This window comes from Centroberyx gerrardi, chromosome 9 (assembly GCF_048128805.1).
Source record: "Centroberyx gerrardi isolate f3 chromosome 9, fCenGer3.hap1.cur.20231027, whole genome shotgun sequence".
Taxonomy (NCBI): domain Eukaryota; kingdom Metazoa; phylum Chordata; class Actinopteri; order Beryciformes; family Berycidae; genus Centroberyx; species Centroberyx gerrardi.
The window spans coordinates 17,064,683-17,092,127 of NC_136005.1; the positions used below are offsets into that span (position 1 = coordinate 17,064,683).

At 42.5% G+C, this 27,445-nt stretch overlaps 2 protein-coding genes across 7 annotated transcripts; both read right to left on the bottom strand.

The window, feature by feature from the left end:
* Window positions 1–1,042: 1,042 nt before the first annotated feature.
* On the bottom strand, window positions 1,043–17,971 carry slain2 (SLAIN motif family, member 2). Of its 6 annotated transcripts, none has more exons than XM_078285792.1 (10): window positions 17,288–17,971; window positions 14,180–14,322; window positions 8,241–8,411; window positions 7,978–8,151; window positions 7,507–7,860; window positions 7,228–7,374; window positions 5,767–5,850; window positions 3,625–3,663; window positions 2,953–3,163; window positions 1,043–2,812 (listed from the first exon to the last, which is right to left on the bottom strand). In XM_078285792.1, the coding sequence occupies exons 1-10, from the start codon at window positions 17,767–17,769 to the stop codon at window positions 2,749–2,751; spliced, it is 1,869 nt and encodes a 622-aa protein (XP_078141918.1). In that variant the 5' UTR covers window positions 17,770–17,971; the 3' UTR covers window positions 1,043–2,748. The 6 variants fall into 6 exon arrangements, with proteins under 6 accessions (XP_078141918.1, XP_078141917.1, XP_078141921.1 ...); XM_078285791.1 differs by having other exon boundaries at window positions 5,767–5,853; XM_078285795.1 differs by lacking the exon at window positions 5,767–5,850.
* Window positions 17,972–18,412: 441 nt separating this feature from the next.
* Window positions 18,413–27,185, bottom strand: anapc4 (anaphase promoting complex subunit 4). Its single transcript, XM_071912830.2, has 28 exons — window positions 27,056–27,185; window positions 26,322–26,437; window positions 26,119–26,224; window positions 25,871–26,003; window positions 25,691–25,765; window positions 25,546–25,572; window positions 25,396–25,440; window positions 25,177–25,261; window positions 24,303–24,410; window positions 24,003–24,173; window positions 23,841–23,905; window positions 23,524–23,566; window positions 23,337–23,413; window positions 23,141–23,241; window positions 22,992–23,043; window positions 22,788–22,843; window positions 22,423–22,469; window positions 22,250–22,306; window positions 22,109–22,165; window positions 21,921–22,014; window positions 21,644–21,741; window positions 20,320–20,381; window positions 20,179–20,217; window positions 19,977–20,078; window positions 19,797–19,865; window positions 19,501–19,665; window positions 19,017–19,140; window positions 18,413–18,755 (listed from the first exon to the last, which is right to left on the bottom strand). Exons 2-28 carry the CDS (start codon window positions 26,427–26,429, stop codon window positions 18,519–18,521), a joined length of 2,403 nt encoding a protein of 800 aa, XP_071768931.1. The 5' UTR covers window positions 26,430–26,437; window positions 27,056–27,185; the 3' UTR covers window positions 18,413–18,518.
* Between the last annotated feature and the right edge of the window lie 260 nt (window positions 27,186–27,445).

Sequence of the window (27,445 nt, forward strand, 5' to 3'; positions counted from 1 at the left end):
TCTGTGTACAGGATGTGGAGCAGAGGGGACTTTACTTTAACCTGAACCTCCACCCAGCTCAAACTGTCCCCGAAGACAACTTGCTCGAACCTGTGGTGTTGCTGAGGAGAAGTCAGCGTTAGTATCACTATATCAGTATTGTCAATTTTATGTTATAGACACACTGAAAGCAGTATTCCCCTGTGCAGGGTCCTGCCTCTGTCCTGTCCTACCCATTATCTGAAGCAGCAGATATGTAAATATATTCATTCTTTATTACACCATCACTGACTGAACATGAGCAATAATGTGACTGAAGCAAGTCAACAAATAATGACTATACTATCTGATTTTTGGGCCGATGTTCCTTTTGTTTTTAGAAATAATAATCAATTTAAGCTTACTCTGACAGATTTAGGACCAAATCTCTTATAAAGAAGTTCTATACGACACAAAACCTGCTGGAAATTGAAGAAATCTATTCAGGGAGCCTGGTGATGCTTCACATTCTGATATGTCGTATGTTAGCCCTTTTTCCTGTGACACCATGAGGTCAAATGCAGCTCAGGTGCTTTTTCCCTTTCTCTTAAAATACACTGGGTTGGAATTATTTTCAAAGATAACTGTTTTCACGAGAGTTGATTTTCCAATTTGGGGAGGTTGAAGATAACTTGAAAGCCCATGTATCAAAACTAAAAAGTAATGGCCATGGTCCAGCAAATAAGACTACAGTATTCACCCAGACCATGTTGTTGTTCTCTGATGTTCTTCTTACTCCCAGGGAAAGCAGAAGGTAGTGGAGGAAGGAGAAGTAGTTTGCACACAGCTGTAGATTGCACCAAAGAAGCCAACAGGCTTTGTACAGGGAGAGGATGAAGTCAGTCTTGCTTCTGAGCATCTGACAATTGGCTGTGGTTCGGTTCATTTAGGTGTAAGTTTAGGTTAGTAAGGCTTCTGTATACAAAATTGATTCTAGAGTTGCTGCCCAAAGTTTGGCTGTCACATCAATATAAGAAACCCACGTGTTCTTAAGTCTGCAGAAGTCACAAAAACACACAGCAGGAAAGAGCACCTTTTCAGCTTTTATTTGAAATGTGAGTTTACACGGGGAAACTGAATGTCATGTTTGTGGATATAAAAAAAAGTTCAATAACAAAAACTTGCACACAAAAGGTGTGGCATGTCTTTTTGCAACATTCTTTCTAGCTTCCCACTAAATCTGAGCTTTGACAGAGGCACCTCTCTCTTCAATAAATAGTCTCATTTACAGAATGAGTAATTAGTTATAAATATGAAGGCGCATATTAAACATACTTTTTTTTAAAGCAATTATAAATGTATTGATTCAATTACAAAAAAAAACCAAACACAAATAGGCAAGCAAATCAATCAAGCAGAGATGCAAAATTGTAAATAATATTGGCAAATCCAGAAATTGGCACAAAATGATAAATGAACAAATAAAGCATGTTCAAAATAAAGTGAAACTTTAAATTATAGGCACTAGTTTAATAATACCCGGCACACCAATTACCAAAACACCATCCCTAATATTGGCACACCTCTTGATTAATTTTTAAAGCACAAGAGGCAGTGACCGCTCTTAACATATTCAACTTTTCATGTTACCGAAGATATTTTTTCCCTCTTTCTCATGGCATGAATGATATACACGGACACAATGTTGTTGCAGGGGTTCAATTAACTACATCAAGGTGGTTAAGTTTCATTCTTGGTTTCATTGGCTGCAAGGGTGGAATCATGACGCAGTATGATTCAGAGAGCTCAGGTTTCTGCTAGATGGATTTTGTGAATTACACATTTCCCAGATATCTGCTGGAACTTAGACCAAATGTCAGTTTGAAGTGAAATTGAGAGGAATGTCTTTGCTTGACCGATTTCAGCACTGCTAAGGAAAGGTATGATTTTGGCAAACTGTGGTACAAGTCTGTCAGCACTGAGGCTTTGGCCTGTGTCATCTGTCACCTGGGCTCCTTGTAACAAAAAGAATCACAAATCCTGTTTTGACACTGGCAAAAAAAGGCTTTGGAGAGTTAGCTTGCAGTTGAGGTTCAAAATGTACATTTTTAACAATTCAAATCTTAAAAACAAATACTGATATGGATGTTTGGACATAAACTCCTTAAATAATTTGAATAAATAATTTCCAAAAGAAACATGTGCATACATTCTGGCTGATTTCATGAGAGGAAAAATTCTTAAAATGAGAACCATACAGAGGTGCTTTCACTGCCGCAAGACATCAACAATTCTCTAACATTAAGGGACATTTTACCTGCACAGCATCATCATAGAGATCTCTCACCAACATCTGTTGAACACAGAGCGTAAAAAGAGAAATGTGTTGAAACATTTCAACCTGAGGGAGGTGAAAGATGAAGAGGGGAGGGGAGTGAGAGGAGAGCTGGAGACTATAGTGATATGGACTGTTTGACAGATGATTGCAGACACACTGAGGCAGGTGAGGGTTCCTCTGGTGGCGGAGCTGGAGTTGGGCTGGTTTCTTTGGCATTTTCTGGGCCGTCTGCACTACATGCCTGACCGCTCCGGAGCCGCTCCACACAGAGAAACACAATGGGAGGTCCTCTTTGAAACAATGTAGACTCCGTCTTTTGTGTGTTTTCTTTTTTTTCCGACATGGTCTCTCTGTTTTCATGGTAAAAGTAATCTTGGTAGATAAAGTGCCGTATTGTAATGTCTGCCTCCTGGTGTTGATAGTTTGACTGGAGAGCCCCCTGCTGGCCCACCTCAGTAACAGCCTTCTCTCCAGTTCTCTCCTGTGCCGCTGTATGACCGAGGAGCAGGAAGAGACCTGAGGAGGAGATGATAAAAAACACTTGACTTCAGAATATACTGCTGGTCAAATTTTGTGTACAGCAATACCCAGCAGTCTTACATCTTCTCCAGATATAGAAGTATAGGACAGTGGTGTGTGTGTCAGGATGTGCATACCTGCGCACAGGTTGGGCCAGTTTGCTGCGGGGCAGAGGGATGCCCCCTCCTCCTGCGGGGGCACTGGGGCGAGGCAGGCCGCTGCGTGGAGGAGCCAGGGAGCGGGTGGGGGTGGAGGTGCCAGAGCCGGGGTTGGACGTGGCCTTTACTGGCTGCCTCAAGGCCAGCGGGGATGGGGTGGCTGGAGTCCGCAGCTTGCTGGGAGAGGGGACTGTAGACAGGCAGGACAGAGGAGAGGGAGCACAACATGAAACAACTATAGTCAAGTATGACCGGATTATGGTAGATTATTCTGACAGAGGCTTCAGCTCTTCAGTAGTTTCACAATCAAGCAATGATCAAGAACACAATGGTGAGAGGGAGAATACATATAAGAATACATATAATAAAAACATATCAATATATTTGAAATGTGGCATATATACGCAAACAAATCAAATCAAAAATCATACCTCTTGATGGAGGGTTTAAACTACAAAATAAAAAAAATGTTAAAGGAATAGAAAAGGCCAACTAATTAAGCTACCTACTGTGCTTGTCCATGAAGTGAGACACACATGGCATCTATTAGTGATAACCAGGAGCACAGATCATAGCACAACATCAACACAACCACAGCAAGGAACCACAATCACAATATTGAAAAGGTGGGAACCCTCAGTGAATACTCACTGAAATCACCTTCTTCTCCAAAGCAACAGGATAGAGGGACTAGACAAAGACGAAGACAGGAGAGACTGGGCTTAATTCAGAGCTGTGAGGAAACTTAACAGGTGACATGAATGGGGGAGTTGAATGTGGTGTCTCTTATTGCCTGTTTATTTTCTCATGAAACTGTTGACGCTACATGAGTCTTGACTTACATGACCGACACTCAAGTGTTGTGCTGGACAGTGATGAGGAAGATGAGGGAGCTAACAGCGTGTTGAAGGACATTCTGTTGTCCCACATGTGACAATCAGAGCAATTCTGTGTGTCCTGGATGAGTCTATAGGTGCAGCAGACCGGCCACCAGGAGCAGCTGGAGGTAGTGCTGAATTAGACGATATATCAAGGGTTTCATTCCAAAACAATATGTGCCCATTTTGGAACACATTGCTACCTGGAATTCATCAGTCGCCGTTCCAGAAACACAGATAATTCTATCCTCAAAAACTATGTTAGTAACCCATAATGTATTTTACTTTAATGTCAACAATCATTTTGTTAGAGGTGTCATTTCTTTGTCTTCTTTTTTTCTTTTCCAAATGACTGATATGCTCATTTTGGGATGAAACTCTTCATGTGCAGTATGCTATCCACACATACAGTTACTGTGGTCATTCCTCTGTAGCAGAAGGACCCGCCTGACTGCGTAAAATATCTTCACTTTCTACCTGGAGTGTCACACTTAACCAATTAATTTCCCTAACCTTGGGGATTTGTTCAGGAGCAAATGATGTTGATCAAGACTCAAATGCTTTCCTTAGCCAATCACTTATATTTAGGGTTTTGTGGTAGTTTCAGACTTGATTCAGCAACAACAGAATTTTAATGAGCAGGACGGACAAAACCATTCAAAAATGCATTCTTGAATGGTAAATTGGCTGGTACAATAAAAATGGCTGCTATAATCCTTTTTTTAAGATCACTTTTTGGGGCATTTTCTGCCTTCATTTGATAGTCACAGAGAAGAGAGACAGGAAAGACTGGGATAGAGGGTGGGGAAAGACATGCGACAAAGGTCCCAAGCCAGACTCGAACCCAGGACGCTGTCGTTACATGGTACGCACCTTAAACAACTGAGGCACCAGGACGCCCCTATAAACCTTTTGATGTCAGGGAAATGAGTATTGGTAAAGTGCATGAGACTGATGAGTGCATCATTTGACTGAACAATGAAGTAGCAGTTCACACAATCCAAGAGTCTCATGTACTGTCCAATCAAAAAGCAGTGCTGTAACAATTTTCTGCAAAAATTCTATAGTTGTTTTTTTATTTATTTATTTGGAAATATCAGCAATCACTAATGGCATAGGGGCTACCTTAGTATTATAGAGAAATATCCTTAAAGTGCTATGTAACATAGAAAATGACAATGTATATCTGGCTTAGGATATTATATTTGCTCATAAAATAATGTCATAAATAGGAGAAAATACAGAGAAATTCTGTGCAGTTCAATCAAGGATAAGTTGACCATTAAGGACGGATAGATAACACTGTTCGTGTTTCATGCAGAGCTGAGTGACAGTAATGAGAATCTCATTCTCAGCCATGGACCAGCAACCGCAGAGAACTGCTGTTTTGACATTACTGTGTCTATATGACCAATTTTATATTTTTATAGAAAACAGCTTGACTCACCCTCAAGTGGTTCAATTCTCCCTTTGAAATGTGAATATAATTATGTCCTTTCAGTGTTGTGGCATACCTGTGGGAGTTACACTCATGCTCTTGTCTCTGCTAACAAGCACCCTGCTCCCCCCTCCTCCTTCCTTTTTTCGTTAGCCACCAAACTGTCTTGTTCCATTTCTCAAAATGGCAAAAAGGTCAGAGAACAACAAAAACCGAGGCTAACATCACACTCAAAGTTACCAAGGACATTCAGGTCTTTCAAGCTGTCCTGCCAACGGTGCATTACTACGCCTTCCTGGGATCCACGTCAGCTCCATTCCAATATATCTATCTCGTCACTTACAAATTCGCTTCAGTAGTCTATACCCTCAGTACACAGGCAGCTGACTGTGTAGAATATATCATTAAGAGTGTCATGTGTCTGTGTGTGTGAGAACCATCCCACACCCTTCAGCTGGTTCAGAAGCAGGCTGTTACCTCGGAGGGCAGATGGGCTTTGGAGGTGCTGTTTGTGTTTCGGGGAGGAGCGAGAGGGGGCCGAGTACCTTGGGAGTTGGGCTGCTGCTGGAAAACAGGGACATTTCAGCATTTCATGGGAGTCAGAGCTTATTCCGACTGAGATTCATAGCGCTAATGGGGGAAAAGGGGCTAGTGAGTCAGTGGAGGCCAGCCAAGCCCGGGTCAACTCTCAGCCAGAGGTGCAGTCTACGGCCACTAGGGGGCGCTGCAGCCAAACATTCACGGTGGAGAATGAGCAGGCTGCCAAAGCAGAGCCTCAATGCCACTCTCAGGTTTAACAGCCAATGTACCAGTCTCAGCACAGACAGAGGGGTTTTGGGTGAGACAGGTAGCACATGCTTTACAGTCAAGAGAAGTCAGAGAGAGAGCCAGGAGTTTAGGTGTCACACATGCCCAGTACAGCCAAAGCTCGTGTAGAAAAAACACCAACTATCAAGACAATAAATCTCTCAAGTGTAGAACTACATCTTGCTGGACTTAAGTATACAAATAAAGATCTCCTATACTGTGTCAACTGACAGCAGAGCAAATACCTGCTCTAATAGGTAAACAAACTTAACAATCAAAAGGCAATCAATAGGATGTCCAAAGCTCCCTCCGATCCACATGAACACCCCGAGAGAGAGCTGGTTAAGACAAGATAAAGCCATTTAACTACAGGTTTAACCAGCTGAAATCTGCCCTTTGACCCCTGTCTTCTCTGCCTCCAATAGCTGTGAGGGATTAGTGTTTCTGGATTAAGGACAACACTATCACTATGAGAGCTGTTTATCTCTCTTTACAGGATTACATTAAGTGTGCTGTCTTAACTCAAAGGTGGGATCTTAAGCTCTTCGATAATATAACCTCTTGGAGACAAAATCTAAGACAATACTAGTGTAATTCATACAAGGAGACGCTTTTAATTCTTAAAGTTGCTGGAACCATGCTCTAATTCAGCATGGTGTGTCTGTTGATTTGAAGTGATAGTGATGCAAAAAGGATGAGAGGAAGGATGCGTGTGAGGAAAAGATATTAAAACTGAAAATGATAAAAGACAAAGAGGATCCCAAACCACCAAAGCCATGGCACTACAAAGCAATAGAGCTCTTATAAGGTGCAGCCAAAAGGATTAACAGAATCCCCACTCGTACAAACTAGAGATTACAGAACGGGTCACACTGTTGAATGTTGAGTACACTTACAGAGCAAAAAAATGTTACTTATTAAAAATCAACTAACAATACAAAGTGATATCGATTTGATAATCTGTCTCTGGTAGTTACAGCAGGGTAAAGGTGTATTTACATAAAAATAACTGGTTTTAGATTGAAGGTTTGTGTGTTGTGCAGTTGAATGAATTCAAATCAAAATACAATATTGTGTATGCGTGTCTGTCTTTTACATTATTATACCATATCTTCTTTCTGCAATACTTACTAGCAGACTGGTTCTGGTGTCTGGGAGAGCCTCCGTTTGGCACTTGCAGGTTGGACTCACAGCTGCGGCTGTTCTTGACAGGCTCTGGGCCCTGAGCCGCCGCCGCTGAGGAGCGGGTGAGGTTGGGAAGACTACGACGCAGCTTCTCTACAATAACAATAGCACAGGAGAAAACAGACGTGAACCACAGATGTACAGTATGTCTGCCATCTGTGCTGCATCTCTGCACTGCGGTGTACAGCCCACCAAAGTTCAGTCAGGGTTTATCTGCATTCCTACCTTCATTCTTCACCACATTGGTCTGCATGTCGGGCCCATGGCCCTGCAGCGAGTGGCGAGGCTGCTGCAGCCGGCTGATGATGGGCTGAGGCGAGCCGCGGCTGTGGCTGTACTCAATAGAGCGGGCCGGGGAGCGCGAGCGGGGCGAGTTCCTGGGAGAGGCGCGGGGGGAGTGGCGAGGGGAAGGGCTGAAGCGGTTGGAGGGCAGGTGGAAGGCCGGGTGCACCGCCTCCTCATCGTCCTCCAGACTGTGCGCATCTAGCTCCTGGTCACTGAAGGTGCTGCGTCGCAATGAGTGGCAGGACGAACCTGAGCTCCGCCTGGACGCTGTTGCGGCATAGTCCTGTCTCAAACCTGACAACACACACACACACACATACACTCACAGTTAGAGCATGCTGTAAAAAAGAGCTTGGTCATAGCAAGCCAACACCCAATTCTACTGGAGAAGACATTGGTATTGGTACATACTCTCTTCCTGCATGCGTGCCAGTATCTGGACATCAGTGACGTCGTTGAGTTTGTAGGTAGTTGAGGAGCCGACTGAGTCCTCATCCATTTCTGAGGTGCTCAGCTCACTGTCCACTGATGACTGAGGGCTCACGGCTGGAGGATTCCTCTCTGCTGCTGCGTTACGCTGGTGAACTAGTAAGATAAAACATGAACATCTTACAGTGGCACATTTTCAACATAGATGTCTTACGATTGTTAGCCAACCATGGAAAGGGTCCTACCTGCATTCCCAGGCATTAGCTGCTGTCTGACAATGGGCACTCTGCTGGGGGTGGAGGAGGGGGAGTTGAAGCCACTGCTATAAGGGCTGTTTGCTGTGTTTGTGCTATATGGGCTTCCATAACCCACCTGTGGACTGTAGGGGCTTCCATACAGACTCCTGCGCTTGTTGGCTGTAGACAGACAGAGAAGAGGAAGAGGGGGTATAATATCAGTACAATATCATTTCACAACAGGAAGGGAGAAGGCCATGATTGGTATTATGTGTTTCAGTAATTGACTTGAAAGAGTGTATTCTAGTTGACAGGTCAAAAACACTGCAGGCTGCAACAATAATAGTAGCAATGATAACAATAATAACAACAACAATAATAAAGTTCTGTCTTGTGTCTTAAAAGAAGATGATCTCTCCTTCACTGGTCTGGACATAGTGTAGACATCCAAACTAGGGAATGGGTCACATGAGCCATGGGGCATTTTAATGGGGAAAGGTACCCTAAATATTCTTTAGAGCTGATGTTAAAACTCTGACCTACAGTTTAGCACCATCTGTTGAAACACTGTTGCCCTGCAACTTTTTTTTCCACATACTGATATCTTTTTTGATATTAATACTCAACTAGTCCATACCCGGGGATGCGCGCGCCACAACTCCGTGCAGACTTGCCAAAAATGTGCATAAGCAGCGTAAATTTGGGTAAATGGAAAAATCAGCTTCGTCAGTCCCTGCCTATGCCAATGCTCAATGCCCATGTGCAGTTTCAGATTGATTGGCCAAACCATTGAGGAGCAAAATGGATGCAGACAGACAGACAGACAGACAGAGTTTTCCTCATTTTATAGTAGGAAGTGTGTGTGGCTTAACACAAGTTTGACATGTTTTTGAGGCTTCACGTGTGATGCTTGTACTGGTGTAAAATGGGACCTATATTCTTGAGTTGTGATCAGTTAAAGTTTGATATAGCTTATTTTCCATCAATAAGTCAAAGTCAAATGTGAATATACAAAAAATTTTACACCCAAAGCCATGATGTAAAATGTCAATGTTAGATGTGTGAAATGGAGCACATCTGAATACTCTGTGTTCAGTGTTTTGTTTGCCCAGTATGTGTACATGGCTGCAGCATAAATAAAAGGCCGTAGTGATTAATTGCTCCTACATACTCTAATAATCGCCTAAGCCTGTTGGCCATCCCAGTACTTGCCTACAACGCCAACAATGCCAGCTCACAGCCAACCCCTTTCTGAAAGCTCTGCAGTGTGCTGACACTTGCAGGTTGGCATTCTGGTCAAGAGTCTCTTAAACCGTATGGTAGGCGTGGGCCTGATAAAGAGTTCCTTCATCATCAGCTGGGAGAAACACTTAACAATACACGCCATTCAGTCCATACACAGTTAATGAGAGCACAATGTAATTCTCTGTGAAATCCAGCTGGAGCAGCAGTCAGAGGCTTCACAGAGTCCCATTGAGACCGATTCTTCGCAGCGCCTGGTCTCAGTCATGAGATCAGACCCTGGACAGGCTGCCGGTCACTGGGACAGCACAGTGGTTTGGCTGGCTAGCATTTTTACACTGCAGACCGCTCCGCTCAGCTAATACTCAATCAGTGCTTGCTGTGTGCTGTGTACTCTCTCATCTCCAAGGCCACTCATTTACTCATCCCTCCGTTTCTTCCTCCCTCTCTCTCTGGATGTGTTTACACAGCTGGGTGGTGACTGGAAAGGAGCCTTTTATGATCAGCTCCCTCTCCTTTCCACATGACTCCTTCCTCTCTCTCTCTTCATACTCTGCACTCTGTCCTCCTGCATTATTTAGGAAATAACATCATGTCCACTCTGCTGCCATGCTCACGGATCAGCTACTGAGGAATGTCAACAACATGACAACATGTAGCTCCATACCACTCTACACCATTAACCAAGGGCTGCTTAGTTTTCCATACAAAGAGGTCAGGCTAAGAGATTAAATCTGATTATCTGGTAACCTCCGACATCAGAAACAATTAAGGCTGTGCAGAAATCAAAACAGTCAAGTCGTCCATCTGTCCAGTCCTACTGAGTGTTCTTATGGCTGCCAGTATCATTCTGTATGCTCACACTCCTGACAGACAGGGTCACCGAAATTACATCTTTGTATCTAGTTGTGAGTATTTAGACTCTAACACGCTCAGAGAAACCTCTGTGTGTTTCCCGTCTAATGCTATGAATCAGAAGAACCACACTAGCCATGATTAGGAGCCTACTCTTGACTCCTGGAGGCAAACATAACCTAGTCTGAGCCAGTTTTTAGCTACAAAATCATGAGGGGGGGCTGCTGCCCATATGGTCCCACCAAGGGGTTCAGTGTTGGAGGGTTTGGAGGTGGTTAGAAAACAACAGGCTCTATCACAGCAGCTCCAGTAGTAAATCTTCACTAGGAAGAGAGACAGACCAATCTACAGGGATCTGCAGCACAGGGACCACCCAAAATAGAGTGTCCTCAAATCCTCTGTCCTAAAACAAATCTTAATCAAAAAAAAAAAAAAGAGAGAAGAGCCTCTTTCCGTGCCCGCTGATCAGTGTCGTTTCTCTTTACTGTGATGTGAAATCGTACTAGAGGCTTTTCCTTGTTGACAATTTGGCTGTGGAATCTTCGGGGCAGTTTCCGCTTGGCAAAGAAATAACCTAAATGAAGTCAGCATACAGCAGCCTGATAAAAATGTACAGCCTAGAGGGCCTAAAGGTTGGGGCGGAAGAAAGAAGACAACGCTTTGTATTGAGTACTACTTGATATTAAAAAAAATTAAGACAGGGTGGCTTAAAAGCTTAGAGCACTTCACATGAGAAGAGGAAACAGAAGAGCTTATTGTAAATCAGAGAGATTAAATATGCAAAAGGAGAAAACGGAGGAAATTGGCAGAGAAATGAACGAAGGCAGAAACCTAACTACATATTATTAGGCCTAAGAAATGTAAAAACTGTTGTGGAGTGGAAGTAGGCCAGGTCAGCTATGTGACTGTGGTTGGAACTTTCTGTTTCCAGTGTCTTTTGTCATCACTGCAGGACAGCAGTCGGCGCAGCACTGTGGAGAAATGGTGTTTTCAAGCAATTGTTCAGCTCCTGCAATAAATGTTTTGATTGCTGAACAGTGCTGTCTTACTTTAATAGTTGACTCTGGCAACTATCCCGTGGAATAGTCCTTCTCCTCCCTGCTGTTAGTTATATAACCGGGGCACGGCATTTAGGGATTACATTTTCACAGGGTGTGCACAGACAAAAGGCTTGGTCACCATGGACAAACTAAAACTAAAGTTCATGTGTGAAATATGTGGGTGACAGACACAGACACCTCTTCCTCTCAAATTTCTCATTGTAAGACGTCGGAAAGTCTTTACTGTGACTTGTGTGTGCATCTGCCACAAGTGTGGTGAGATTTGAAATTCCTTAGTCAATACAAACTCCACACCAACACCATGGCAACAGGCTTTCCACAGTCGTGTCAGAGACAGGGTGTGAGGAAGAGTAGCCAGGAGCCATGAGGGTGTAACTGTGGTGAGTCTGTCTTTCACTCACAGACACAAATGCTCTCTGCATGTAATGCTGAAGATGTGCTGAAGTCATCCTGTGTGAAGCTGTCCACACACTCCTCTCTCCACAGGTGGCAGAAAAAAGCTCATAGTTACCAAACATCGTTACTACTGCAGACCGTGGGTGGCTGATTTAAAAGTTTTTACAACCTGACCAATGAATAGGCAACTCCAAGGAGGATATAAGTTGTTCTGTCTTTTTACAACCCTTTGTGGAATTATCTACAGGGGGTAGTAGTGACTGTAGTGATACTTTCATACCCATTATGGATGACGTTATCCTCTTTCCACACCTATGATGATATCACCACTAACAACCATGCTTCCCTAGCCCCCACTGAACTGGCTAGTTGTAGCATTAGTCATCCACTGGACAGCCAGTGTGCTTTCTTCACTATCCCTCTCAGGATCTGTATGACTTGGATGCATAAAAGACACAAAGCCACTGCAGCGGCCGTCTGTCCAGGTGCTGTTCAGAGCGGGTGTTGTGCAACTGAGTTGGGAAGACCACATCCGCTCCAGTGAACAACCTTCAGCAGACTGTTGCTCAATATGATCTAACTGTCACATGGACATACCTCTGTAAAAATGGAACTGACCCCTCTCGTTTTAGCTGGAAGGATTTGAGGCCTGTCCTCCTCACTGAGGGACTAACTATAATTAGTGTCTGTCAAAAGCTGAGAAAACAGGCACAGCAGAGTATAAAGGACTAAGGATGATGCAAAGAAAACATGTATACCGTACTCTTTTTCCTTGATAGCACATGTTTGAATGCTTGAGTGGATGTGAGACGAGAAGATCAAGCAGACAGCGGAAAGTGAGGAAGACCGGATGGGGAGTGTTAGGGAGAAGGGAAAAGAATTTCAAACACATTGTGACACTTACGCTTCATTTATTCTTCAACGGTAACAGTGGTCACAGAGCTGCACAGGGTGTTTGAGGCACCCGCAGAGGGCTGCAGAGAGGGTCCGCAAACGTGGCGTGCACAACTTGACAGATGTAGCTACGCGCTAGGGGCCGCAGATGCCGCAGAGACATTGATTGGCTTGTCAGAGAGGTGAGGCAGGATTTCAAGTGAAAACACTACCTCACATCCATTCTGGTGCCAAATACAACTCATCCAATATGAACCAATCTGAAGAGAGGGTAGTGGAGCAAGTCTGGCATCTCTATGACCTATGTTATAGCGATTACAAAAAGACTGTAACCACGAATTCCTGCTAATATTCTGCAATCTGATACTGAAGAATGCACAAGAAAGTTGAAAAATCTTAGAGACAGATTTGTTCAAAAAACCTAGAAAAACCTAGCTAAAACAAAAACAGTACACAATTTGCACATGTAGGCGCAATACTAAAAATGACTAGTGTGTGCGCGAGACGCAGACAGGAGTGTGCACGCACCAGGGCGCAGTACTATAAATACAGCAGTGCAAAGGAACAAGCAACAAAAAGGGGAACACTGGATTCTTCCTTCCCATTACTTTTACTCTAGATTAAGTCAGCCCAAAACAGCCTGATGAAGTAGATAGCCTAGAGTGTCTAAGGCTTGGATAGAAAAGAAGACAACACTTGGCATTTAGGCCTCCTCAATATGAAAAATCAGTGGAGTCATCACAAGTCAAAGTTAGAGGGAAAAAAAGGAAGAGCTGGAAAAAGAAGGGAGAGTAAATGCCGGGTGCGACAGCTGTTTCTACGATCCAACAATGCAAGGGAGCGAGGAACAAAAAGGAAAATGTTGAATCACTGAATAGTTTTGATCAGGCTGTACTGACCTGCAACATCCATCAACAAACGCAGCCAGCAGCTTTGCACAGCTGTGGAAAATCACTGTTTTTGTCTCCATTCCAGTGCCATGAGGGGTCTACTACTCTTAAAAATATGTGTTGATTCTACATGGGCTTTTGTGAGCTATAAATGGAATTATCACATTACTTTTATTACAGATGGTTTCAAAGTTAACTAGACTTGTTTTTATGATGAAGATGAATCATCTGCTCTCCCATATTAATTCACTTCACACAGAATTAGGAAAAAAAAAGTACACACGTCATGCCCAGTTTAAAGCAAATGGCTCTTAGCTCTATCAGAGATGTGATCATGAACACATAAAAGGAGGAAAGCAGCGGTTCCCCATTAAAAAAACAAGTCGTGTGTGCAAAAAAATATGAAAGAAAGAAAATCATAAAAAAATCATATCTCTGTTTTCTGCTGTCGGGCAGCAGGGTGACGGTGAGCAACTAACTTTCAACCACAGAACCCGGGTCACAGTATTTCTATTATTATAATAATACATGTGAAACTGGAAAGTTTACTGGATATGCTTGTCTTGAATTTAAACTGTCATTAGAAGCGGAAAGAAGAGGTGCTGTGTACCTGACATGGTGAGATCCAGCCTGTGGATGAGGGAGCGCTTGGCTGACTCCATGTCAGGACTGGGGTTGTCCAGAGCCTGGCGGCACCACACAATAGGACTCAAGGCTTTCTGCAGGGGGCTGTTCAGTTTCGCCTCGTACAGCCTGGGAAAAAACACAGTTGCATACACAATTAACAGATTATACAACATGTTTATAAAGGTGATAAAAGCAAACAGTTGTTATCAGTTTGTCCTCCCTTAATGATGCCCAGCTATGAATTAAAACCTCATGAATACAACACTATCCATTATCTGTTTGGGCAGTGTTTGATCACAGACTGCTCCAATACCAATGAGAGAATAAGAAAGAGAGGAAGCAAGGCATTTCTGGGGTTATGGTTTGGCTGTCTATTTTAGATATGTATTATTTGAAATGTTTGGTGCTTTACATTATTTAAGATTGTGTAGAAAATCCCACCATCTGAAAACTTGCAAAAGGTGATTTGTAGATATGATTTAGACTTGACAATACAGTCTTGAAAATATTAGTTCGAATCCAGTTCACTTATTAGTGCAGATACTGCTATTTTAGGCAAGACTTTGCAGAAATCAGTGCCATATGTCTCTGGGGTTATTACTCCATCGACAATGAGGACAGTGCAACTTGCAGCAATGAACTTTAAGAATGAACTTTCGATAGCCTAAGTCGTTTGAAACTAAGTAATTAGCTTCAGTGCTTATTCAGCTGCATTGATTCATACTGTAGAACCTTCTAAAGACTGATGGAAACAGAATTAGCAAGGTATGGAAGAAAGCTACAAGCTTACAGAGTTGGCCGATATTTTCTGTTCAGTCAATTATTAAAGTGATGGAATACAAACCTTTAGGTTTATCAACTTTTGAGAAGAGAAGAGAAGAGAAGAGAAGAGAAGAGAAGAGAAGAGAAGAAAAGAGAAGAGATTCCACCCAGAGGAGAAAATCTGAGTCAGCAGCTGTCAGCTCTGTTTCAGCCACAGAGGAAACCTTTCATGATGAGAGCAGTAACAACATTACAGGCCAAGGCGGGCTAATGCAGAGAAATATAGGCCTACTTTTAAACTATACCAAGGGAGTGAAATCCAGAACTATACCATTTAATTGTTTGTCAACACAACTATCATTCACATTCAGTATAGCACATAAGGCTACAGGTTACAGAGTTAATCTTTCCTGCTTCATACATCAACACCAAACTCTGAAAGAATGAGATGTATCATGCCCACACGCAGCAGCATAAGTGTGACATGCATCTATTGATCGCCAGAGCGCTACAGGACCAGGCTGCATTTTAAATCCAGTCTGATGCTAATTCAGAGATTACAGGAGTCTATGACAGGGGCTGGCAAGAGCTAGGTACTACTGGGTAATCCCAGATATAAATCTAATCCAGTGTGCAGCGAAACAGCCCAGGCAGAATGAGTGGAGACTGGGTTTGTGGGGCATGAGTGAACCAAGACCGAAAGTAGTGTAATTTATAAGTGTTGCTCACTAGCTGGCACAGGCATGCTACTACAAGCAGCAGAGGAAGACTTTGTTTGCTCTGATGATGTGATCAATGGCTTGCCAAAGAGCAACTAATTATCATATCTGGCAGTCTTTCAATTTCAATCACCTCAACCCTCATTTAGTTCCTCACAGCCTAACCTACAAGATGACCATAGCCTGCTTCCAGAGAACAACGGTCTGATGTGACCTACCTTACAGTGCTGTTGCCCTAAAAGAGGTCAGTCACGACCAAACAAACCTTCCTTAACAAGACATATAACAAGGGCCGTTATCGGAAGAAGGCCCATTGTTATACTGATGTCCAGTCAGTCACTGAGCCTTACAAATAACTACCCCATGTTCTATCACTATCCTATCTAATCTTCTTAAACCCATCTACCGAATCAACATGTTTGACATCAGCCCTGTAGTGAAGCCTCATCTCTGCCTCTCCAACTGTTGGAGGGATTTCCTCGAGTTGGGATGAGCGACGAGATTTACACAGCAGCACAAATCCAATCATAGTGTCCCGTTTCAAGGATTACACTTCCAAGGGATATCTATGTAAAGCCACCTAACCCTGAAAACCATAAATGCTCAGTGATGGGGCAAACCCAATGTAGTGTGAGAGGATTAAGAAAAGGAATATGGACAGTGAGGGTTGCCAAAACGATGCTGATAAAAAGGAGACCAACATGGTGCTGAATGGCCATCCTTGGCCACACAGCAACCTACATAACCTACAAACACTGTCATATCAACGGCAATATTTAGCAATGCCCTGTAAATAGAAAACTTATGATGCACTATGTAGGGACACCGCAGTGTTTTACACTGACATAACTACATAACTACATCATGTGAGATGACAGTCTTAATTCACATCTTTAGACTCTTGCCTTCTCACTTAGGCTGCTCAGCACTTGTAGCTGTGTGCCAACTGGTGTGCTAATGGGAATTCTGACAAGGAACGTAACCATGGCTACTTCTCCCAACTGGCTTTGGGCAGGCAGGCAAACAACTTCCAGTTTCACTGTGCACACTGATCTCCTGCCACCACTGCCATGACAAGCCAAGCAATCTGCCACATCACAACACCAAAACGGTTCAACAGATCATCAGGGACTGAGATCTCACAGCTGAGGGCCTGAGGCCTACTACTAGCCGTGCGATAAAACATTTAACTGAATACACAGTGACAGATTTGTGAAAGGTGGCACGGTTGTAAGCAGGGTGAGAAGGAAAACCATTTAACAGTGATTGCATGACAAAGCATGTATATACCCTACGTCAGAGAAGTGGCTTGGCAGTTGGCAGCGCCCACATATGATCTCATGAGCCAAACAACATCCTTCAGTGATCGACCGTGAATCTCATATGACTTCAGAGGTTGAGGCAAGCTAATGGGAAGATAGTTACGGATTCCTATGCCCTGCACTGCCAAACATTTGTCGTGGTAACTGCTAGCTAATGTCTCGAGCAGCTGTGCCCGGCAGTTAAACCTGTCACCAAACACGGGGGACAACAGACACGGGTGTGCTGCATGTAAAGGCTAAGTTACCTCCAGTTACCCAAGACTAGTCTGCGTGTAAACTGTCACTTACCAGCTGTCTTCATCTTCGTTTAGACAATCCATGTCTTCGAGGTCTAAGATTTCCACTTCGTCTAGGATTGAGGTTTCCCCTTCGTCTTTAAAGCCCCCAGCGGTATCTGGATAAAATGAGTTCATAGTCGAGACAGAGGTGGCAGCCGATGCCCCCTCGCCCTCATATGCCCTCCGGAAACTGATGCCATCATATGACAGTCTGGGGCTCAAACAACGGTTGTTCTCCAGAATCCCACCATAGCCACCCGTGCCGCCGAACCCCACCCCAGGGAAGCCGGCCAGACCGGCTGCCATCCCCGCTGACAGGGACGAGTCGTATCCGGCGCTGAGGGGTCTGTGGTTCCCTGACACTGCTCCAGACGAGGACAACAATGTAGACCTACTCCGAAGCTGCTCGTTTTGCTGTTCGAGTTTCTTCACCAAGTCCTGTAGCTTCCGCACCTCCAAGTCCGCGTTGATATTTGAGTTGATATCCTCCATAGTGGCTCTTCAGCCCTACGAAAATATGCGGTGGTCTGTTGTATTGTTAGTCGTCTATCGGCTGATGGTCTCTTTAGTTTTGCTTACTTAACTGTTCTACGTGTTCAATGAAGACACTTTGGTGTTCAACGGAGTTAAAAAGCACAACACCGTCATCTTCTCCGGTTATTCGTACGTACGGGTAGGGTCGAGGCCATTTTCACAATACTCGTTGCCAACTGTGAAAGACCAACAGGCGGCGAATAGTACACGTCATCACGTTCTGTAGCGGAGACGAGCACGTCACCAACACCTATTTGCGCGCACACACTACACTCTCCCTCTCCAGTACAGTATGGGACAAAAACACATTTGTCTTTGTTCTACAGAAACCTCGTATCTACAAAGAGTTCTCTTTTTACGATTGCTGTTTTACAAACGACGCCCATGCATTATTTAAATTCAATAAATGGTTGGGTTAGGGCCTAGGGTTATTAAATACAGTGCTGGCCCAAAGTCAGTTTATCAATTACACTAAATTTAAAAAACGAAAAAAAGATAATGAAGATAAATTAAGAATAAAAGTAACAACTCAAACAAAATGAGCACAGAGTCTTATCAAAATATCTTTATTTCCATACACAACCCCCCCTCCCCCCCAAAATGGTGTCAGAATGAAACATAGTGCTCAGATATCATTTTGTAATGGGATGGAGTGGAGTCCTATATTACTGTGTTAAACTTGCTTCTGTGTCTTGGGGAGTGGAGTCTTAAGAGAGTTCGAGGGCTTCTTCTGACTCCAGATGCTCCTCGACCTTTTGATACACATCCCCTCCACGCTTCTCAGCTTCACCCTCAGCCACCTGCTCCCCTTCCACCTGGCTGGTCATCGCTGCTTCCAGCCTGTCCTGGTCAGCGCTGGCATTCTGTGACTCAGCTCCTTCTTCATCCTCCTCATCCTCCACGTCCATCTCAAAAACGCGAACGTGCCTCAGATTGGCACTCAGCTGACAAAGAAACCCCCCAAAACAGGTACATTGTTATAAGCAGTCTTTCTCCTACATTCGTGCAGCAGTGGTGCCCCCCACTGCTAGAAATGTGAAAATATTGAAAGTGCATCATTTGGCCTTATTGTTTACCAAAACAAAGAAATACAGGAAATGTCTAGTACAGTTAATTCACATATCATAATATCTAATCCAGGTCCCAAAACCAAAATCACCCTGCACAAAATTCAAAGGGAAACACTGGAAGTAAATCAGACGTACCACACACGCCACTTTGCGGATTCCGTTGACGGCTACAAACTGAGCCTTCATGTTCTCTAGGTCCCGCCACTGATTCCCCAACACCACACTTTGGCAGGGGATGGCTCCACTCTGCTGGTCCAACCTGACAACACAGGTGACAAACACAGTGTCCCAGAGTCACACCTTGTCTCCACTGGCTTTAGCTGTGCCTGCCGTGGCCTAGCTTACTTTTATTCTGCTTTCATCATCAAAGTGATATCTACATGACTGTTTGAATAATAGCACACTGTCACTTGTCTCCCATTTGTTCCCTCCCATTTGCTGAAAATAAACATTGATTCTAAAGATGCAATGTACACTCACTATATTAAAAATTTTGCTTCCTTTGACAGCTTTGCACAAGGCATGAGTCTAGGTAGAGAAACAAACTGGAGGTTCAGAGAGGTGAGGATTGTTGTTATGCAAGGGAGATATTCCTAATGATACACACACACCCACCCACCTGAGGCTAGGGTCCCAGTTGAACTCAGTCTCACAGCTGAGGGCGGAGCTGAGAGGGAGCTGAGCCAGGACGTGCCCCCTGATCTCTTCTGGCCCTTGCAACACCACAGTTAGCATTTCATCGTCATAGAAACGAGCATCCAGGCAACTGTACACCCAGTCAGGCCTGAAAAACAAATGGACACTCCAAATCATGGTAGCAACACCTTCATAAGTTGAGGAAAAAATTATCACAGTAGTTTGCATTTATGTCCATTTAAAGAGTTTCAGGGTAAGAATGAGAGGACAGGCACTCACTCATTGTCACCAAGATGGTGGCTAAGAACATTGCTCAGGTCAATCGACATGAGATTGTTGGGGATATGTCTGTGAACAAAAAAAAAATAGAGTTATTAATAGACATAGATAGACAGACACAAAGAAACAGACACACACACACACATATGCACAAACGCACACACAATCATAGCAATCTACCTGTATGGGTCTGTTCCCTTCCGCAACAGGTACAGCTTGCAGGGTGAAATCTCTGGCATGCAGAACACAACATAGTGCATATTGGCCTTCTTGTCATTCCACCTGTATGACAACCAAACATACCAAGTACATAATCAATACAAACCCCTGTCTGATCGTCACAGACCAATACAAAGTTACGGCATGTTTGTGTTTTACGTACAAAGACGGAAGTTCAAAAAGTCGTGGAGTATTTTCAGAGCTGGAAAGACAGTAAACAAAAACAAATAAATGCATCTTTATGTAAATTAATTCTATCACATTCCAGATCTTATCAATCATTAACAGAAACATTAGAGCTTACCTCTCTGGCACAGTGTACAGGGGCAAAAACACAGCCTGTTTTACAGACTTCCCAATTACTTCCTGCAAACAAACAAACAAATGAATAAGTTCAAATGCCTCTGCATGATATGATATTACGAGCAGTAACATGAAATGGAGTACATTTTGTTATTGTCATAATTGTGTAGTTTTTGTATGACTTGATATGTGAGAGTTAACACCGTTTCATCCTTTGGGTGTTGGGTTACAGCACAACATTTTAGTCAGGTTTTCTTCAGCACCATAACACTGAAGCCGTCCTTCTTAAGGTTATAAATGAGCTCCTGAGGAACGCAGATGCAGGCGAGTGCTAGTCCTGCTAGCTGATCACAACATTCTTATTACTAGATTTAGGCCATGGGTTGGCATCTCTGGGACTGCCCGGGAATGGTTCTCATCCTACTTGTCAAACAGAAAATGTTGTGTTTCCTCTCTCTCTGTAGTTAGTTATTTTATACCCACTATTTATTTGTATTTCTTTACTTACACATACTTTCAGCTAGGGACTCAATTCAAACTTTAAAATGTTCTTTAGGAGTTGTGCAGATGTATTCAGCTTTTTGATTCTCTTTATAGATTTTAAAATATTTAAATTTGTTTCCCATAGATATGAATGATAGAATGTTCAGAAATGTGACAGTGAATTTTTGCGTCATCTGCTGACGACAAGGCGATTCACTCTAGCTGGACCCATTAAATTCATGGTAATCAATGCACTTCACAGACCTCCACAACTACTACTGCTCCTACCACAACTCCTTCAACTGCTCCTCTTAAAATAGAAAGGTGAACAGGCTTTCAGTGTCAGCGCCCCTGGCCTTTGGAGAGCCCACCCTGAGGCGCTCAGACTGGCTAAATCAGTGTCAACCTTTAAATCACTTCTCAAGACCCATTTGTAGTAAAAGGCCTTTTCATAGTTTTACTTGTTTTCTACTGATGTTAATTATTTAATCGTATTATCATTATTAACATTTTATTTGATTTTTACTTTCCCTCACTATTGCCATTTTTTTGCCATGTTTCCTTTTACTGTCTCTTTGTTAAGCACTTTGTGAATTCTGTTTTGAGAAGTGATATAAAGTGTATTATTATTTTGATTATGCTTGTGCTTATTATTATTATTATTATTATTATTATACTAAACCGGGTATACATTGCTGGTTCATTATTTTCATGAAGGAATGCTAGAGCCAAATAAATATGTACGAGAAAGAATGAAATGTGCGCACACACACACACACACACACACACACACACACACACACACACACACACACACACACACACACACGCACACAACTTACTGCAGGTTTCTGTAGACACAACTCAATCACACCTTCCATCATCCTCTTGACGAAGTGCAAAGACTTTTGGGGATATGAGGGGAACAGCAACGGGCTCTCTAGATAAACCAGTCAAACATTTAATTTGTTAATCAGTGAGAGTTTAGTAAATCCCCCTGTCAAATAATCAAGACATGCTGTCTCACCAAACACAACCTCTGACACCTCATTACAAAAGGTAAACAAATCACTAATTTGCTGCATGATTAGCACTTCTAAAGCAAAGGTCATAGTTCACCCTTCAGATGTGTGCTCTCCTGTAAAAACTTGAGCCACTGGTTTCCCTTGGTGTTGGGTGGAGACACGAGGTCCTCATCCTCATCCTTCAGGTACTATAACAATTTCCGTAAGAACAAGAAACCAGAATGTTGTAAGACAGTGGTCCCATTCAAAAACACATGTAAACACAAATACAAATCCCCTTACCTGACCAACTCGTTCTACGTTGAAGTACTTCCCTTTACGATCGAAGAGCTCTTCATTCTGTTAAACCAGAGAGCGATTAATGTCACTTTGTGAAAAGTTATAGAGACATTAGAAATTAAAGTGCCATTATGTTGATCTCACCTCACTAAAATGCTCAGACAGGAAGTCTGCCACAAACGCAATGTCCTTCTGGGTCATCTGAGGGATTAACCAACGGGTTAAAATTGTATAATAATTTTAAGAAAAAACATCATGACACTCATCGCTCTCGCTCTCGCTCTCTCTCTCTCTCTCTCTCACTCTCTCTCTCTCACCTTATTGAGCTCTGGTGGTACATGCTCCTCACACATTCTCAGCATAGCTGTGGGGAAATAAAAGCAAGAAAAGTTTGAGAGGAAAATCAAGAGTTTAAACTATCTACATGGGGTTTTTGCAACCTACTGCATGTCATGTTGCATGAATGAAAAAATGACTCTTTTGTATGTTCTTTTGTTTTTGTATCTAGAGTGATAAAGATATGTAGTCCACAACTTGCACTGAGTATGAGGTTCTGTTGTTCTAGTTGTTGTGCCAGTATGTTGCTATGTCACTATGTGAGTTGTTAATACGCCTCTGCGTCAATGTCACCAAGTTAAATTCCTGTACATTTACTGCATTTGACAAATAAAGTGATTCTTACCTACATACAGCCACCGGAAAAAGGCTTTGAAGTTTTTCATACTCTTGTCAATCACTCTGTATGAAAAAAAACACAAAAACAGGATTATACACAGAGGAATGGCATAGGGGAAGAAAAGGGGCAGATACACTATTTATGATAGCAATAACATGAACATTACTAACAGTTCAAGGGGTATATCAATTCAGAAATCGTCAAACTCACTGTAGAAGTTCATTGGCTTTCAGAGAAAAGGAACCCACAGCTGTAATGGCATCTGAAAACAACAAACACACACACACACACACACACATGAAGATATTGATACCAAAAAGCTTAATTCTCAATAATCATGCAGGTGAGGGAAATGGTACCTTCTATTGCTGCAGAGTCCAGACCCAGGGGCTGAAACTTTTGTTTCCATAGAGACATCCCCTTCACCTCACTGAGGTGGTACAGCAGCGCCTCAGAGCCACTGCAGAGAGAGAAAGAGACAGAGGGAGCGGTTTTAAATGAGAGAAGTCCAGGCATCAGTTGAAGTGAGGCAAGGTCAAAGGATAAAGAAGATACCTCTGCAGGTGGCTGATCACTAGCTTCTGGATGCTGGAGTAAGAGGACTCTATGGACTGGCCAAGCTTCTTCAGCCCCTAAGATATAAATGAAAGACACAAATAAGAAACAAAAAGATGTGATTTTAAGCTATACCACCAAATGCATCTGTAATACAATATCAGAAATTATCAAAAAAGATGCTCACCTTGACAGTCAGCTGGTTCATGAGAAGAGCCTGCAGTTCAGGGCTAAATGAAAGCCAAGAGAAGTTACAATCCTTCCTACAATCACGCATGTTGTACGTTTTAAAAATCCAGGAGCAACTTTCTGCAAACTGAGATAAAATCCCAAACCACTAAAAGCTGTTAGATGAGACCAAGGTATTTTGTTACCATCTACAGGACACTCCAAGTATTGCAGTCAAAATAGCAGTCACCCACCACATTTGGATAGCACACAAGATAGTGTGGCAATGTGTTGTTGTGCAAATCGAAATGTAGAAATTGCATTTTCTTTCCTCACCTTGATTGCCCCCACAGCAAAAGCTCCAGAAACTCATCTTGAACTTGAGTGCTTGTGTTCTTTTCCTAAAAATAGGTAATAAAAATTTTTTAAAAAAAACATTTGTTGATGCACGCTTTTCTTTTTTTTAGGTATTTTAGAAAACAAACCATGACTACTGACCTGAACAAATTTGGTGAGTCGAAGATCCATCTGCATGAGGATGTCCTCCCACGCCTCACACATACATGTGAGGGAGAGGCGCAGGTACTGCAGCAGGGTGGAGATGTGGGTGAACTTGCGTGCCATCCTAGTGACCTCAGGCAGACAGTCAGACAACAAACCTGTGTCCAGCTGGAAGACAAAGACCGCAGGCGTAGTGAGCAGATGAGTGACAGAGGATAATGACAGTCACAGCAGAATTACAGGACACTCAGGGAAAGCAGAAAGAAGAAAACAAACAACACATTTCATCTGTCTTACCTGAATGTAGCAGATCTCTGGGTTGTTGTCAACAGACCGGACCTCTGTGATGACAGACAGGGACTTGAGATCGCTGGACAGACTCAGGCTGCGACAAGTTCCTGGAACCTGGAGAAAATAATTGTGTTAAAGGAACAACAGTTACATGACAATTTATAGTAGGGTTCTACCGATATGAGTTTTTGAGGGCCAATACCGATAATTATAATTTTTTAAAAATTAGAACATTTTTCTGCCAAAAAGTACAACTATTCAGCATTTCCTCCAGAACTGGCAGGGTGGAAAAGCCTCTAAAACATTTAGACACATAGATATAGTGACATAGATCATGTGACACTAAAACATTCCACTGAAACCCATAATGATATAACATATAACATATTCATGCATACTTGTGTGGAATCCAGTCAAAATGTTGCATTAGAATCAATTCAGGGCTTCCCATAGACAACCACTGTAATATTGATCAATTCTACAATAAATACGTAATCAAACAAACTGCATCATATCAGAGGTGGATGACACTGAATGGCTGATATATATGGATTGATTAGTGCCAACAGAGATTGTATATGAAGTGCAGACATTTTTATTTGTCATGCTCATTGATATGGTTATGCTTATGACTACTTTGAATTAAAAAATACATTTATTGACTGGATAAATTAAAAAATTGAATTAGCAAGGCACAATTTAAAATTGAATGTGATTATTATTAAATTTAAATTCAGATACAATCTCTGCAGGCACTAATCTCTTTCAATAAATATATCAGCAAACTGATCTATCAGTCTAAACCTGATTTATAGAAGTGCTTCAGAAGATGCAGTCAAATAGTCTGGACAACTGTAATGAATGAGTGAAAGAATCTTACCCCAGTTAAAGTGGCAATCTTGTACATCCCATAGGCATAAAGCTCTACAAAGCCAGTGCCTCCTCCAAGAACAAGTATGTTCAGTCTGCGTGAAAACAACATCAGGTGTTGAAATTATTCTCCATCCAATTTACAAACAACACTACATTAATAAAGAATCTGAATCTGTTGTTTCTGTGTATCTGAATGGGTATGGCCTGCACATTAGGCATCACTTACCTGACTTCTCCCAGGAGATTCATTATCTCATCAGACTTTTCCTCACTGTAACACAGATGGATAAATACATATGGGTTCTATCAGAAACAATCGAAACATATAGACAACTGATATAGGACTAATGAGTCGCTCATGAAAATATTGCCTTACCTGAATATCTTTGATGTTGTGCTATAGCTGAAAAAAAAAACAGCATTCACTGCACTGCAATCAGACAAGGTGTTGTCCTTTCCTGGCCCGAACCAGGACAACAGTAATGGAACGTGATCTAATGTACAATCAATGCTATTATTACCTTTTAGGAAGTGTTGGTAATTTGGGAAGAAAAAGTTTGGATTCATCTTCAGAGTTGTAGAAGGAGCTGAGGGCACTGAAACACAAATCAGTTCTTACCATACAGACCAGACATTATAATTATTCTTGAAAACTAGAGGTCCTTCCTGCCACTGGATTGATCCCTGAGCCTGATGCATACCTGCTCTCTTCGATCACCTCCATCCAGTGCATGCAGGATACAGGACTCTGCACTGGAAACAGGTGGAGGATCTCTGCTTTCTCAACATCACACAGGACCACCTGCTTGGTATCTCCAACACTGAAGGCCAGGACTGTGGAGAACACAGAGACAATTAAAATATAATAATAACACATCATGATTCCATTAATAAGCAGTAGCCTTAAGACTGGGAAAGATGCACCCATTCACTTTCTGCAATTTCTTACTTTTGCCATCAGGTCTCCATGCAAGGGCAGTGATCTCCTTGCCGGTGTATTCATTGGGTGGCAAGCTCCAAACACGCTGGAAATTGGCCAAGCGATGTAGTAGCAGCTGCAGACAGACATAAATGTTAAGATTATAAAACTGTGTAAAAGATGGCAAAACCTCTTGTTCCAGATTGAATGGTAACTGTGGTTTTTAAGCCTACTTCTCCAGTAGTGTTGGCCAGAGCAATTAGATCCCTTTTGGGAGACCATGCCATACACAGCACAGGGTTGGGAAGTTGCTTCTCTCCCACTTGTCGGAAGGCAGGCATGTTTTAGCCTGGAAAATGTGAGAAAGTAAAAAAAAAAAAAAACAGACATTAGCTATTGATTTGGACAGCCACATTTTAATGCCTTGGGAAACGCTGTACTGTAATAAAGTATTCATATCAATGGTTAGCTGCTGCCATACACACACATTAAGTTGCAAGAAGTCCAGTGCTTGAGGAGGCTAATACTGGATGACAGCTAACCCTTTTTTATTTGGTTTCTGGTCTTGCTTACATGCACCTTTTCGTTACATGTATAGTTTCTGCTTGTATCTTACTTTGCTGGCAGTAAATTATTAAATCATTAATCGGTCATTATGAACGTTGTTGCAGTGTGCAACAGCTGGTGATTAGCTGCTAGCTAGAAACAGACAGCACAGCTAACGTTACTCGTAGCCAGTAGCTGATAAACAGATCAACTAACTCAAACTCACTACTTAGTAAAACCCTTCAGCGTTGACAAGTGAGGCAACTAACTACCATTAACTATTTCAACGTTAACGTTAGCTACGTTGTTAGCCAGGTTGGTTAGAAAGTGTCCCAGCAGCTTCACACAGCCGAGGTGCTGTCAGAGCTGTCTACTGTCTCACCGTGCGGGACATTATGGAAGCAAAATGACTGCAACATACCGTATTGAAACGCGGAAGCGTCAAACAAACGCTGCCCAACTCAATGTGAACTTATTTCAGTTTTCTTCATGAGGCGTTAGCTATGTGTTTTCACAATTACGCGGACGGCGCCATCTTTTTTCCTTCGACCAATCATTGTGGAGCAACGGAAAACATGAGAAGACAATTTTGCTCTGTGGGAAAACGCAAACAGGAAATAGCCCAACCTGACTGGTTATGTACAGGTGACCTGTAGCAGCAACTAGTGTACTACTGCGGTTACAGTTGGCGTTTGTTAATGAGTGAAAAAGGTAATTTTTGAAGAAAAGACAACAAAAATCACACTGCATTATCTATATTTTCCATGTACAATGTTATATGTTGTAAAGTGTAACATAGTCACTACTTGCC

What these genes read in the sequence shown, in the direction of transcription:
- slain2 (XM_078285791.1), bottom strand. Translation starts at nt 17,769, where the DNA reads ATGGAGGATATCAACTCAAATATCAACGCGGACTTGGAGGTGCGGAAG. An exon ending in TGGAGAAGAAGGTGATTTCA is followed by an intron (nt 3,164 to 3,624) that starts GTGAGTATTCAC and finishes GCCTGTCTACAG; the next exon opens with TCCCCTCTCCCAGCAAGCTG. An exon ending in CTGGCCCAACCTGTGCGCAG is followed by an intron (nt 2,813 to 2,952) that starts GTATGCACATCC and finishes TCTCCTCCTCAG; the next exon opens with GTCTCTTCCTGCTCCTCGGT.
- anapc4 (XM_071912830.2), bottom strand. Translation starts at nt 26,429, where the DNA reads ATGCCTGCCTTCCGACAAGTGGGAGAGAAGCAACTTCCCAACCCTGTG. An exon ending in TTTCCGGTGGCTGTATGTAG is followed by an intron (nt 22,470 to 22,787) that starts GTAAGAATCACT and finishes ATTTCCCCACAG; the next exon opens with CTATGCTGAGAATGTGTGAG. An exon ending in AACTGGGACCCTAGCCTCAG is followed by an intron (nt 19,141 to 19,500) that starts GTGGGTGGGTGT and finishes CTGTGTTGTCAG; the next exon opens with GTTGGACCAGCAGAGTGGAG.